General features: G+C 48.5%; 1 protein-coding gene across 4 annotated transcripts in view; it reads left to right on the top strand.

Moving 5' to 3' along the window:
- Window positions 1–14,897, top strand: part of COBL (cordon-bleu WH2 repeat protein) — a 270,471-nt gene that overhangs the window by 97,684 nt on the left and 157,890 nt on the right. For all 4 annotated transcript variants that reach the window (XM_047694205.1, XM_047694203.1, XM_047694204.1 and 1 more), the window contains exons 2-3: window positions 1,523–1,726; window positions 14,098–14,308. In XM_047694205.1, the coding sequence (XP_047550161.1) occupies window positions 1,523–1,726; window positions 14,098–14,308 (415 nt within the window). The remainder of the gene's footprint in view (window positions 1–1,522; window positions 1,727–14,097; window positions 14,309–14,897) is intronic.

Below are 14,897 nucleotides of genomic sequence, written 5' to 3'. Positions count from 1 at the left end.
CTTTCTAGACTATGATCTATGACTACAATGCATGATTCTCTTAAAAATGGGATTTTCTAAAATAGTATTTGTTTTCTAGAAAAAGAAAAATCTGAATCAAGTACTTCAGTACATCAAATCCTGTACTTTTAAAGTGTATTTAACTAGTACCAGCATAACATTGTTTTGAAGTACCGTAGTTTATTGAAATGGTCTCTTACTGACGTGCAGTTCGATTATTTTACGTTTGTTTGCCATTGTAAATTATGCGGTACTGAGCACCTTTGAACTTCCCACAGGGAAATAATTGGGGAGTTATTTCTTTGCGACCAGTTTCTAGAAATGGAATTACCGTGCCTGATACCTTGGGCCAGAGTGCCCCCAAGAAGGTTGCTCTGCAGGAGAGTTTAAGCTCGTTAGCTCTTTGTGGCAGGAGGTGGGAGGGCGAAGTGGGCAGGAGCGGCCCCTGGGAGTCAGGCACGTCCACTCTCCATCACTGCTCCGACACCAATAACCATGGGCCTTCAGGGGAGCTACAGATCTCTTGGACATGCAGTTTTCTCAGCTGCCAAATCGATTGAGTGAGGTGAACGTCCTAAGGTTATTATTAGCAGAGGCCCTGGCGCTGAGTAAATACTAGCTATTATGCAATACCTACGGTCTCTGTAAGATGAGGCCCTTATGCACACATAAGCGTCTCTGTTGTGCATATATACACACATACGTGAAGACAGAGACATACTTGTATATAAAATAAAATACCTATATCAAGTAAGGTCCTTTGCCTCCCTGAATGATCTGGAGGAGACCAAGTGGGTGACTAGTGGGTGACTGGTTCCCAGGTGTTTACAAATCTCCTGCAAAGTGAACTGAGAACTCAAAGCATAGCTGGGAATAAGGCGACGATCCCATTGCTCGTGTCCCTCGCTGCCCAGCCGCCGCCTACGTGCAGGGGGGCCTGGGGGAGGGTGTTGGTCAGATGGGCTTTCTGGGTAATTTAGTGCACCCCGATGCTGTCCTAACAACCCCAACATCGTGGGTCTGTGGATTCCAGGTCTGCAGCTGGTCATGGTCCTGGATCCAGAGCTGGGACAGGGAGCCAAGCCGAGTGAAGCAGACCACTGGGGGAGTCCACGTTAATTTGGTGTGATTTTTTTTTTTTTTTAACCCACTCAGTGGCTCAGAAAGGGCTGGTCCATGCAAACTCTGCTACACCAGCCCACTCCTCGATCTGTACAGATTGTGATCGTGCCACTGCCTGGGGGGAATCCATTTCTCGGCTGATCCTTTCCTTTCCAGCACACTTCACCTGTTTTTTTTAGTTGTCCCCGTTCTGTTAGTGTTGCAGAGTGTGCCAATGCATCGACTTTAAAAGGGGTTGTATATCTCAGAAGGCTGTTCTGAGGAGGGAGAAATGGTTAAAAGAATGGCTTGTCATGAGGGAAAGTCCTAGAAAGCCACTGGATGCTCAGGCGTGATGGCGTTAAGGTCGTAGTTGGAAGCTGTTGTCTCATCCAGTCCTTCTGTGCTGTCACTGTTGAAGGAGGAAGATGAAGGCTCGCGCCCCCCCTCCTCCTGGAAAGCCCGCCACGGCGAATGTGCACAGCGAACAGAAGCCTCCCCGGGACGTGTCGCCCGGCCCTCCGCAGAACCTGCTGCACATGAAGGAGAACTTGAGGAACAGCACGGTGGCGGTCACCGTGGTTCTGCCCAGCGGGCTGGAGAAGAAGAGTGTGGTCAGTGGCAGGTAAGGGTGCGGGCACCTTGCGGAGGGCTCAGTGCCGTCCAGTCTCAGGTCCAGGGAGAACTGAAAAGTGGATTGTGCAGGGTTGTGCTCACTCCCCTGTCAAACAGACCTGGGACCCTGGGATACGGAGCTGGGTCCAGAGTGGCTCACCTGGATGACCGTTGGCTACGCCACCCCTCCTCGACTCACCATCATCCCGAGGGAGCAAGGACTGAGCAGCTCAGTCCTGCTGGAGGGTGAGCTGGGGGGAAGGAGCAGGGGTCACAGGTCCACATGCATCTCCAAGTAGGTGGCCAGCCCCCGGGGTCTGCGCCAGCCTCCTCAGCATGAAGTGATGCAGCTGGGGAAGCCTCCCGATGTGACCCTGCCCTGTCCGCTGACAGGCTGGCCCACCGAGGTGCAGACACAGTCAGCGGTCAGTTTTCCAAATGCAGCTTCCACAGCACGTCTGCACTGATGGCTGAACTCCAGCCCAACCAGTTTCCAGCCCTGAGATGCCCACTGGATTCCTTTCTCAACCTGACCCACCCGGGAACGTGCCTGAGGTCAAGGTCACCCCTTCCTCTTCCCACATCAGCCGCCCTGGAAACATTGGCAAAGCCTCCTGTGATCATAGTATTAAGAACTTTATAACCAATAGAATTTCTGATTTCAAGATACGTCATCATGTTGTTTGATCGATTTTGTGCTACAGCTGTTGTTCCTGATACTTTGATCTGTAAGAACACATTTTCCCAGAGTCACAGGAAACGAAAATTAAATCTCAGCATTTATATAGTTTTTATGATAGAGTATGATGGAGTGATCAACTGTGGAAACTTTGCAGCGTAAAAATATAGTTTGTCTAATTCTGAGGCAGGAGCGAATAGAGGTCGTATGTCTTGGAAAATAAGAATAAGATATGATCAGATGTATTTCACTTTTTTTTTTAAAGATGTTATTTATTTGTTTAACACAGAGAGAGAACACAAGCAGGGGGAACTGGGAGAGGGAGAAGCAGGCTCCACACTGAGCAGAGAGCCCAATATGGGGCTCGATCCCAGGACCCTGGGATCAGGACCTGAGCTGAAGGCAGAGGCTTAACGACTGAGCCACCCAGACGCCCCAGGTGTATTTCACTCTTAAAAAGCAGTTTGCTCCAATATTTTTAAAAATGGATAAAGGTGGAAATCATATCACCGTAGGTGCTTATATTTTATTCTGGTGGTTGTGATGAGGAGAACAATGGAAGGCTTTTTTTTTTTTTATTTTCAACAGTTTTATTTAATAAAAATCTTACATAAACTTACAGTGTTCCAGATACATTGTAGTACCGACTCTCCGAAACCCCTATGAGCTTATACTCATTTTATAGATGAGGAAAGCGAGCCCTTCAGAGGTTAAAGAACTTGTTAGAGTTCTCTGTCTTGGTTAGAAGCAGGGCCAGATTCTACCCTGGTAGGACGGCTGCAGGGTTTATACTTTCGTAACCACCATTCTATGAAGCTTCTTTTTTTTTCCCCCCCCCGAGCATAACAGTATTCATTGTTTTTGCACCACACCCAGTGCTCCGTGCAATCCGTGCCCTCTCCAATACCCACCACCTGGTTCCCCCCACCTCCCGCCGCTTCATTTTAAAATATCAGGATTTGAATTCTCCCTGAAATGTTATGCTATTTAAACTTTGTCACGAAGTTTCACGGTGGCAACTTGATGTGCAAAGGGGTATTAAATCTTACAAATCTCTCCACGGGCTACGCAAACCCGTGGCAGATGCTTGCTGCCAGCCTCAGTACATAGCTGGGGTTGGGGCTGTTGGGTTGTCGGGTATGGTGTCTTCTCCTGCACTAGGTGATGCCGGCCCGTTTCCCAGGGTGGAACCACCCACCCGCCCAGTGTGGGGCTTTCCCCTCGGGGGCCCCTCCTGTAGCTGGGGTCCCAGCCGCAGGGCTCTGGTGGAAGCAGCTGAAGTTGGTCTATGCTATATCCACGAGGGCCAGCCCCCCACCTGTGGCCTTGCGGCCCCCAGAAGCCAGTGGCTCTGGCGGTTTCTACAGGCAGAGCTTCCAGGGTTTGCGAAATGCAAGTGACGAGAGTTTCTGGTCTCTTTGCTTCGCAGAGTGGTCCTTGTCCTAAGGATGCTTTTCCCACCGAACCTTACCTTGAAAATCATGCCGTGTTTCTATAGGCTGGCAAACTAAGAGGTCCGTGAAGTTTGACCAGTGACTGTTTAGTCAACATTCCTATATTTTCAACCCAATTTTTTCAAAGATTTTATTTATTTTTTTTGAGAGAGCATGTGCACGAGCCGAGGGAGGGGCAGAGGCAGAGGGAGAAGCAGGCTCCCCGCTGAGCCGTGAGCCCGATGTGGGGCTCGATCCAAGGACCCTGGGATCATGACCTGAGCTGAAGGCAGAGGCTTAACCCACTGAGCCTCAGGCGCCCCCAACCCAATTTTTAATTACACTGAAAAATGCTGTTTTATTGAGATATGATTAGTACATGTTAAGTGCGTCCTTCCTGACGAGTCTGTAGCTCAGTGCACACCTGAAACCACTGTCACTATCAAACTAGTTACATATTTTGTAAAGAAATGGCCTGTGGGTCCCATCTCGATGTGCTCATACCTGGGCCCAGTTCTCCAAACGCATGCAGTGATAGAATGCTTTCCTGACAAGTACGACAATTACCTGAAAACCATTTCCAAACGGAACACTTTCTTAAATTCCATCTTTTTAATTTTTCTTTTTTCTTTACAAAGTAGAAGCTACCACTCTGTAAGGTGGCCGTGTAGCAATGAGAAAACATGCAGCTTCTTAAAGATCCAGCATTGAAACACTTTCCTCTTCTCCAGCAGTAAATTCTAATCCCTCCTCCCAGGCTTCCTGCAGGGTTAAGTGAGTCCGAGCTGCAGCCCTGGAGCTGCCTTCACTGGGACGTTGGCGCTGTGGCTGGTGCTGATTCAGCAGCCGCTTGCCGAGGGATTTGGTTTCATGTGTCGTACTCTTTAATAATACCAGAGCCGGCTGAAGGCCAGTCCCCGACCCTTGCTTAAAATAGATCTGCTAATTGCTAATCAATGTGGTTTATCTCTTCTGTTTTATTAGAGAACGTGCCCAGCTTTTTATGAGACAAGCAAGCAGCTGATCATTTATAATCAGCCCCTTACCCGTGCTTTTTCCTGATATGAAAGATTCTCCGAGAGGAAACATTAGTAATCACCGTCTGCGGATTGCATTCTGCATAGGACTGATTTTTTTTTTTCTTTTTTAAAGTGTCCTTGGGATTTGGAAACTTATAAGTTCCAGTCTGTTCTTACAGAGATTAGGACCTGAGAATCTGCGTTTTGGGCCTTTTTTTTTTTTTAATTCATTTATTTACCTTAGAGAGAGAGAGAGAGAGAGAGAGAACGCAAGAGGGAAGTACAGAGGGAACGAGAGAAACTCAAGCCAACTCCCCACTGAGCACAGAGCACAGAGCCCAGCGCAGAGCTCGACCTCACGAGCCTGAGATCACCATCTAGCCAAAATCAGGAGTCCGATTGAGCCCCCCAAGGGGCCCCCATATTCTGGGCCATTCTTAAGGGAAGTGCTCTGGTATAGGATTAGGAATGGCATTACCAGCGCCGCATGGGGATGGTCGAAGGAGGCCACCAACTCCATCACATGGGTTGGGACATACTTAAAGAGAAGGTCTTTGAAAAGACAATGCCCTGGGGCAAAAGAGAGCTTCATAAAGTGTGTCAGTCTCTAGAGTGTTGGGGCTGTGTCTTTTGCTGTGATAAAGTAGTCAGGTCCAAGTTGGTATGCATGTCCAAGGGGCTGGGGCAAGAAAAGGCAAATATTTCCTTTGCAGAATACAGGAAATATCCCTTGGTATTCATTCTTGTGATTCTTCACGACAGACACGCTTACAACAGTGCAGGAGTTTTTAGGTCCTGGAGCTTATCAGATAGCACAGGCTCTCATAACATGGGTGTTGGGTCTGCATGTTCCTTCCGGAGAGCTCTCTGGCTCCACGCTGGGAGGCCGTGAGCTCCTGGCAGCTCTGAGGTGTCCTTCATCCACCCTCCCCTTCCAGGTGTTGGTGAAGCCCCTTGCCTATCGAGGCTCCCAGAGCCGAAGGGAGCCTGGTCTTCTCTGGTCCTCAGCGAGTTAAGGAGGTGATGTTAAACAAGACATTTCTGGTGCTTGGGAGTCGGCCAGGAGAAGACTATTCTGGAAATAACTGACTGACAGGTTGCTTTGGTTTCGTTTGATTTACATTTTTGTTTGAAGAATATCTTTTTTTAGAAGAGCTCATTTTTTTTTTTAGAACAGTCTTAGTTTCCTAGCAAAAATGAGAGGGAAGTACAGAGACTTCCCACATACCTTCCTCCCAACCCACAATCTCCCCCATTATCAGCATCCCCCAGTGGAGTGGGTGCCCCTTACAATCAGTGAACCTGCACAGACATATTGTCATCCCCCAGAGTCTGTCGGTGACACCAGGGTCCACTCATAATGTTGTATGTGCTTTGGGTTTGGACGCACATAGAAGGATATGTGTCCACCACGGTAGTTCCTCAGAGAGGAGTTTCACTGCTCTGAAGTCCTCTCAGAGAACATTCCAGGACACACAGCCCGCTGTGGTCACTGCCATTAGAAGTGGGTCTCATTGGATCACCTTCCCGTCAGCCCCAGGAACGTGTTTGACCATCCGGGTCTTAGCTCGCTGCTTCTCGGAACTGCCTCCCTGAAATTTTTCTGCCCTATGAAGGCTTCATTTGCTTGCTTGTTTGGGCGAAACCCAAGAACAAAGACAGTGATAGAATGTCTGTCACGTGCAGACTGTGATCATCAGACTCCAGGTGCTACTGGATTTTCTTCCTGAGCATCTGTGCTGTGAGCAAATCACATGGTGATGGGGCGACCACAGGTTGTAAACTGTGCGCTGCTCCTGTGAAAAGCTGTTCTTTGCTAAAGCCACTATGTAATAGCCCACAGCAGGTGTTGTTACTGGTTGGGATTTGGTGTGAGAGATTACGAAAGAAAGAGAAAAAAGGAAGGAAGGAAGAAGGAAGGGGGAGGGAGGAAGGGGAGGGGAAGGAAAAGAAAAGGTGAAAAGGAAGGAAGAAAGGGACGAAGGGAGAGGAAGGGAGGGAAATGAGGAGGGGCAGGAAGAGAGGAACGAAGAGGAAGAAAGAAAGGAAAGGATGGAGGGAAATGAGGGGAAGGAAGGAAGGAGAGAAAAGGAAAGGAAAGGAAGGAGGAAGAAAGAAGAAAGAAAACAGTCATTTATTCATTGAGCAAAATACATATCGAACACCTAACTTTTCTGAAGCAACTGGAAGGAAGACATCCTGGAGAGCAGCAGAAGGAAATAATTCTCATTTGCAAGACATTTCTTCGTGCAAAAAATGGGGAATTCAGTGCTACTGGAGCATGAATGGAGAAAGGGGATTTACAAGGGCCTGGACTGGGTGGTGGCTGTGTGCTGTGGGCCATCCCGAGTTCCCTGGGTCTCAATCAAACAAAATTATGCACGCCACAAGGGACACAAGGCTCTGTTCCAGTCCCAGGCAAGTCATAAGGAGAAGCTGACATGTCAGAACATTAATTTTCCTCAAATGCATTAATGTTCCTCAAATATAGGGGACTGTGGTCTTCTATCAAAAATAGTGTCAGGGGGGGCGCCTGGGTGGCTCAGTGGGTTAAGCCGCTGCCTTCGGCTCAGGTCATGATCCCAGGTCCTGGGTTCGAGCCCCGCATCGGGCTTTCTGCTCAGCAGGGAGCCTGCTTCCTCCTCTCTCTCTGCCTGTCTCTCTGCTTGTGATCTCTGTCTGTCAAATAAATAAAATCTTATAAAAAAAAAATAGTGTCAGGGGCTCATGGGTGGCTCAGTTGGTTAAGTATCCAACTCTTGACTTTGTCTCAGGTCGTGATCTCACGGTCAGGAGATCGAGCCCCATGTGGGGCTCCACGCTCAGCAGGAAGTAGGCTTGCGACTCTCTCTCCCTCTCCTGCCCTTCCCCCCTTCTCTAAAATAAACAAATCTTTAGAAAAAGAATAGCGTCCAAATATCACATGCACATTTAAAATAAACATAACCTAACTTTAAAGATAGTTGAGCTGTTTGCCAGAACCCCCAAAAGGGCACATTGGCTCAGCGGCCAAGTGAGAAGCACAAGGCCAAGGTCTGCTTGCATGTGACCTGGACACAGGAGGCTCCAGACTCTGAAGGTGCAGGTCAAAGATGGTGGGGTCAAAGTTAAGCGAGAGCACAAGTTACCGTGGTAGGAATCTGTCTGCCCAGCGTGCGCCCCATGTTGATATCACCTGTCCTCACCTGTTCAGGTAACAGCTCATGACATCACACGTGGCCAGGAAAACAGCCAGGCTCCCAGCCTCAGCACGTTTCTCTCTAGGTCAAGATGCCCCAACTGCCATTATTTTCTGAGCAGTTTTTGAAAAGCTGAATGCCTTAGGGAAGGCAGGTCCCTCCGGTTAAGAGAGACTCCAGTCTCTCGCTAGATCATGTACGGAGAACTCTTGAAGACCGTGGTGGCTGTCTGGACCCAAGAGGCATTTGGGTTTTATGAGGGCGAGCCATCAGGATTGGGGGACTGGATGCTGTCATCCTGATGACTGGGCTTCTGACTTCTATGTGGGATGAGGGTACCCTGGTCATTTTGCAGCTGTCTGCTTCCCTCCAGCCTAACTTGACAGCCCGGCTTAGGCTTCCCTAAGACAGATTCTTGTCTGTGACTCTAGCTTTGCGCCTAGAGCTCTGCCTCTGACCCACAGACTTCTCTGCCTGTGGCTTCCCCCATCTCCTAGTCTCTCCGTCGTCCTTCGGGTGTTTCTGCCTGTGTGTTCCTTTGTCCCTGACCTCGTCCATAGGGGCCACCTCTCGGAGGGCCCTGCTTACATCATGCTATATGTTGCCTCTCTGGTCCACACAAAGCTGCGAGACCCCACTTTCTCCCACTTGCTCTGACTCGGTAGCCAGATTTTGCCTTACAGCTTGGGGCCACTGATTGGTCTTGGTTCCACATAAAAAAAAAAAAACTAAGGACTATACATGCAAATTAAGTGTGTTCATTTTAACATCATGTCCAGAAGTACATACCTTTGTTTTTTTTAAGATTTTTATTATTTATCCCATAGAGAGAGAGAGAAAGAGCAGGGGGGGGGAGCAGAGGGAGAGGGATAAGCAGACTCCCTGCTGAGCACAGAGCCTATGAGGGGCTAGATCTCATGACCCTAAGGTCCTAACCTGAGCCAAAACCAAGAGTCAGATGCTTAACTGATTGAACCACCCCGGCACCCCCGTAACTAGCTACCTTGATGTAACATGTAAACTTAGCATCAAGGGACCCATTATCTAATCAATGCATGAAATGCTCATTTCATGAGTACAAGGACTAAACTAGTTTTCAAAGCGAGGTCCCTGACCAACAGTGGCTGCATCCCTGGGAACTTGGTAGAAATGCAAATTCCCAGACCAGTCCTAATGGCTCAGAAACCTTGAGGAGAGGCCCAGCAATTGGACTTTGACCACACCCAAACTTTCAGATTAGCTAATCTTTGAGAACCCCAGCTGCAGGGCATGGTCCTATGGGGCTCTGCTAGATGTACCAGGATGAGCACGCAGTCCCTGAGAGGGAGCCCAGGGTCATGCTGGCACGATGGCAGGGAGAGGGCTGTAGGAATGCGTCGAGGTTGCAGCTTCAGAATGAAGGCAGGCTTTGCAGTTTAGCTAGAAGTATGTCCTAGAGAGGGGTGATGCATCATCTGGCCCAGCTTGACGGAAATGGGACGTGCCCTCCCTGACTTCCCTGTCCCAGCCATGTGGTCCCCAAAAGCTTGCTCACTTCCTTGAGTCCCGAGCACCTCTGCATTTGGGGCAGGGGTGCAGGCACAGGCTGACCATCACTCTGCTGAGCTCTCGGCGAGGATTAAAAAAAAATAAGAAGAAGAAGAAAAAGAAAAATGCACAGGAAAAAGGAGCAGCTTTTTCTTATCAAAGCTGCAGACTCCTGCCAAAATGCTTCGTGATGTCTATACACATTTGGACAGTCATAGTGTTGTTGTTGTTGTTTTTTAAAGAAAGATGTAGGAAAAAATTATGTACTTTTAAACTTAAAAATAGAGATCACCACAAATACCAATAAATTGTACCCCTATATTCTGAGCACTTAAGAGACATTTTGGGGAACAACAGATTGAAGAGTCTGGAGGGGAAAAGGATATTGAGGAGAAATTTGGAGAGAAAGCCCCAGAGATCCGCCTCATGACCCCCTCAACCCTACCAACGTGGTTTTGAGTGGTCATTCCTCTTTATTACTTGGAATCAGAGAGAGAGAAAGCCTGCAAAGGTTGATTATTTTTGTCGTATTCAGTCTTCCTTAAAATACCACAGATTGGGGGCTTTCACAACAGACATGGTTTCTCACAGCTCTGGAGGCTGGAAGTCCAAGGTCGAGGTGCCAGTGGGTAGATTTCCTTCCGGGGTGTCTTCCTGGCTCATAGGCAGCCGCCATCATTCCATGTGCTCATGTGACCCCTTTTCTTTGGGTGCACAGAACAAGATCTCTGGGTCTCTTCTTGTAAGGACACTAATCCCATCCTATCAGTGCCCTTGTGACTCATGTAACCATAATTACTTCCTTAGAAGCCCCATCTCCAGATACATTCAACGGGGGGGTTAGGTTCTTAGCAGGGATGGTCTAGTCAACTTCCTTAATACACCTGATTCTTCTTTGATGTTCTGGAGGGTGTCTAGTTGCCTTGTTTTCTTTCATTGTAAGATTGGGGGAATTTGATGGTATAGTGTCTCAAGGATGTTATTTCAAGCGTGGGCTATGTTGGTATTTGCTGGAGGGGGGTGGTTTAGCCACGTACAGACAGGGGATGCTCTACTCTTAGCCAGGTAAAACATCTCACCACACAGACTCCCACACAGAAAAGACTGGAACAAATGAACTCACGTTCATGTGTTCGCAAACACATCACACTTACCCCATGCCTGGCACTATGCTCGCTGCCTTTCAAGTGTTCATTCATTTAAGTCTCTAGCAGGTGGACGCTGTCTGTATACCCTCACCAATAAGGAAACTGAGGCATGGGAGGCAGGTCTGAGAAGCGGGGGGTGGTGGTGCTTGGACTCTGTCCCAGGAAGTTCCCCTCAGGGGCCTTCACTGAACCACCCTGCCACCATGGGAACCTCAGCAGAGCTGGTGTGTGCAGACCTGCAGATCTGAGGCACGTGCCGCTGCTTCCACCGGCAGGTGCGAGGTGAGGAGCGGTCAGGCTCAGGAGGGGATGAGAGTGTGGGTGCGTAGCAGGCAACGTCTTCCACTCTCTGGAAAGTTCTTTCCTGTGGCCTGTGGGCATAGGGACCCACTGAGACCCTGTGGAGGGTGCACATTGACACCCAGTTAGAGACGCTGCTGACCTCTGCCATCCGTATAGGTGGCACCTCTCTCCATTTTGGGGCGCTGCCATTGTGCTTTGCCTTTCCTCTCTCTTTGTGGGTAAATTTTTCCAGGGGCATCAAAGAAGCTTTGGAAGAACTGGCGTACTCCTGGGAATATGGCATTTTAAATGCCAGCCAAGAAAGCAGATTAACTGGGGTGGGCCAGCCCACCTCCCACCCTCTTTTCAGAGGCTATAAGGCCAGCCCCGCCTCCCACCTCATTTTCCATGGGCGTGATCCTTAAAAGCCTATAGTGGAAAAGTAGTAAATCCGGTGGTGGTTTAAATGAGCCTGGGGCAAGGTCACACAAAGTGGCCGACCCTGCAGGAAGTGTTGGAAGATGAGCTCCTGCTTTTGGACCCAGGTCCTCGTGTTTGGACTGGTGGGTATCCAGCTTCTCAAGTGCAGCCCAAGTTCGGTCCCGTCAGGATGCAACCCCCCTCTGGGAGTCCCAGATGCAGGTGGCCCGAAGGGGAACAAGACAACTGCCAAAACCTGAGCTCCCCTCAGCCCCAAACTTCCTTACTTCCCTGTGAGAATCCCTCTGTCCTGGCTGGGGTTCCTGCCACTGGGAAAGGATGATGTCCGATTTGCTTGTCTAAGTTGAATGTGTAATGGCCTCTGAGTTCTTCATACACTTTAAGCACATATCATGGCCGGGCCGGGCATCTGGTGTTGGGTTTTATGATCATGCTCTTATGGAGTTTTATTTTGTTACTGTTTTTTTTTTTTTTCTTTAATAGTAAATTTGAGGAGATAGTCCCCCAGCACATAAAATCTTCTGCTTGGGAACTTTGCCTTGTGCCTCCCCTCCCGCCTTCCCACCCCAAACATTTTGTTCAGAAACTACTTCCACTTCGAACTGCTGCAACTGTCACTGGAAGAAACTCATCATGCATTAAATGAAGTAGAGAAAGCCAGAAAGTATCAGGCGAGTTGGGGGGAAATCCACCAGACACAGAGAGATTTGGGTACCCCATTATTTGGGCCAGAAAATGGGTACCTCAGTATGCTGGCACATTCAATAACTACCGGCTTCCGTGATGGCGAGCCAGGGTTGTTCTCCGTGATGGAGAAACTTGCGCCCTCCCCTGGAGCTGGCCGCTCTCTTTCCGAGCCTCTAATTTGATGTTTCAAATGTGTTACCAATTAGTGTATTAAATGAACAGAAAGTAACATGAGTAGCTTTTGTGTCCTTTGTGGTTTCCTGTCTAAGATTAACTCAAATACCCATTTGACAGTTTATTTGAGCGTGTTTACCCAGTGCAAGCCGACTGTGGGTGGAGGCAGCAGACGAATGTGGGTGGAGACAGAGACAGGAAAGCAGCGAGCCTCAGATGCACCAGGGTCCCCTGCTCTGCCTTTTCCCAGAGACCTCGCCTCTCAGACTAGGTGGCACAGAAGGGAGGCACATGAGTGGCTTCATGGATACACACGGAGTGGTAACCAATAGTAGAAGTCATCTTAGCATCGTTAGAAGTCTGTTTTCTCTACTGAGGCTCCTCAGAGGAATGTCCTCACATCTTAGAGCTTGTTTGTTGCATTGCATTAAGCTTGTGGTTGGGATAAAGATGATTTCTGTCCCCCCCCACCCCACCCCGAGTTGAGGGATTCAAAGTTTACAGTCTTCCCAGTGTTATTAGCCGGTATGGCCATGTGTGCTGGAGCCCTTGAGAGCGTGTGCACTGCCTTGGCCCCACAAACGCCCCATCAGAGTCCCCAGACCCCGCAGAAGTGCTGAGTTGTTTTCTATCAATCTGAGATTAATTTCGAATTGTAGCAGTTGAATGAGAAGTAGGGTACTTTGGGGATTCTCTCTGGCTTGGGGCTCTGACTGTGCTTCTCCTGTCCGGAGCCACTACCCCCAGCAGCCCACAGCCCTCGGGGTGAGTGACAGGTGCCCAGGCTGCAGCAGGACAGTTGTCACTTGTGTGTTCACAGAAGAACTGCGAGTCCGTGATCTGCACACCTGCATCCCCAGGCACCTGGAAAGCATAATTATGACCTGAAATAGTTGTCATTTCAGTTCCTGTTTAAGAAACAGATCACAGGAAAGACCTATGCTTTTGTGAGAGGTGTAGGCTCCACTGCTTGGGAAATTTAGGGAAAGAGAGATCAGCTTTAAATATAAAAACCTTCTGCCAGGGAGATATAAAAGAGGCAAAAGATATTCTTCAGAGTGATCTGAATTGTTACGCTCCTCCCTCGGTAAGCAATTCCCTGTGACGGGGAGTGTGAGGACAAGTTTTGACACCCAAGCAAGATCATTTTCCTCGGGTTTTGTTTTTTTGTTTGGGGGTTTTTGTCTTTAAAAAGGCATACTTTTTTTTAGCTATCGTCTTCAACTTAAAATTTTCAGTCTGGGGACACCTGGGTGGCTTAGTTGGCTGAGCGACCGACTCTTGGTTTTAGCTCAGGTCGTGATCTCAGGGTCGTGAGATCAAGCCCCAAGTTGGCCTCTGTGCTTAACATGGAGTCTCCTTGGGACTCCCTTTCCCCCATCCCTCTCCCCCGCTCTCTCTGTCTCTCTCTCTCTCTCCCTCTCAAATAAATAAATAAAATCTTTTTAAATTTTTCACTTTTTAAGAGCCATTATATTGCTGAATCATTAAAAATTTAGTCTTTAGTAGTAGTATCACGTGTGCTGATTAACCTTCTAGGACTCCAGTCAACATGGCTGTGAACATAACTACAGACAACTCTTGTCCCAGCTCTGATGGTTGCTCTTCCAGGCATTTTGTTGACTAGTGTTGGAGATGTTGGGAAACGCTGTCCAGTCCTGTACCAGGGATCCATGAGCTCTGGTTGCCTGTCATATGCATGACCAGTTTGCTTGTTCACCTACTGGTGCGTGGGTTTGACCCTTACTCAGCTTGACTGAAGGGGGAGGGCAAAAACATTCCTAATTAATGTGATCTGTTTCCCTTTTCCAGCCATGCGATGATGGACCTACTGGTTGAGCTCTGTCTCCAGAACCACCTGAACCCATCCCACCACGCCCTCGAGATCCGGTCTTCCGAAACCCAACAGCCTTTGAGTTTTAAGCCAAATACTTTAGTTGGGACCCTGAATGTGCACACTGTATTTCTCAAAGAGAAAGTTCCCGAAGAGAAGGTGAAGCCTGCCCCACCCAAGGTACCTGAGGTCAGTAGGAAGAGGGGGACCCATTGTATCTGAGGGCATATGAGACACCTGTGGCCGAGGAGCTGAGATGGGGGGCTGGTGGAACCCCTCTTATCTGAGTCACATGTGCGTACAGCATACAGCTGTTGAAGTGTCTACCTCCCTGCTAGCCAAAATTAGACTCTAAACTGAGCTTCTTTCAGAAGATGGAAATTAGCCGATTTCAATAATATTCATGGTTGTATCTTTGCTCCTTTGGATATTATAGAAGAGGAATCAGTCTAGAGCAGAGGTAGCCTTTGGAACCTTCTACACAGAAGGAGATGGTTTATCATTCTGAACTTTCCAAAGGGGTCACCCCTGGCCGCATGAGGCTGTTAAGCAGGTACAGTGCAGCTAGTGGAATTGAGAAACTGATCCTTTAATTGTATCTAATGTTAATTAATTCAACTTTAAATAACCACAGGTAACCAGCCACTACCTTGTTGAACTAGTTATAGCCATTCTCCTTCCGTTCTGGAGGTCTTCCTGTCCGAGGAAGCCATGGGGAATGGGGAAGATCTGAACTTCTTCCTAGAGAGAGAAGTAACAGGAGTTGTCCCTTTTGAGA

The sequence above is a fragment of the Lutra lutra genome, chromosome 11 (assembly GCF_902655055.1).
Source record: "Lutra lutra chromosome 11, mLutLut1.2, whole genome shotgun sequence".
NCBI lineage: Eukaryota > Metazoa > Chordata > Mammalia > Carnivora > Mustelidae > Lutra > Lutra lutra.
The sequence above is the reverse complement of the archived record's forward strand: the minus strand, read 5'-3'. Positions and strand labels throughout refer to the sequence as shown.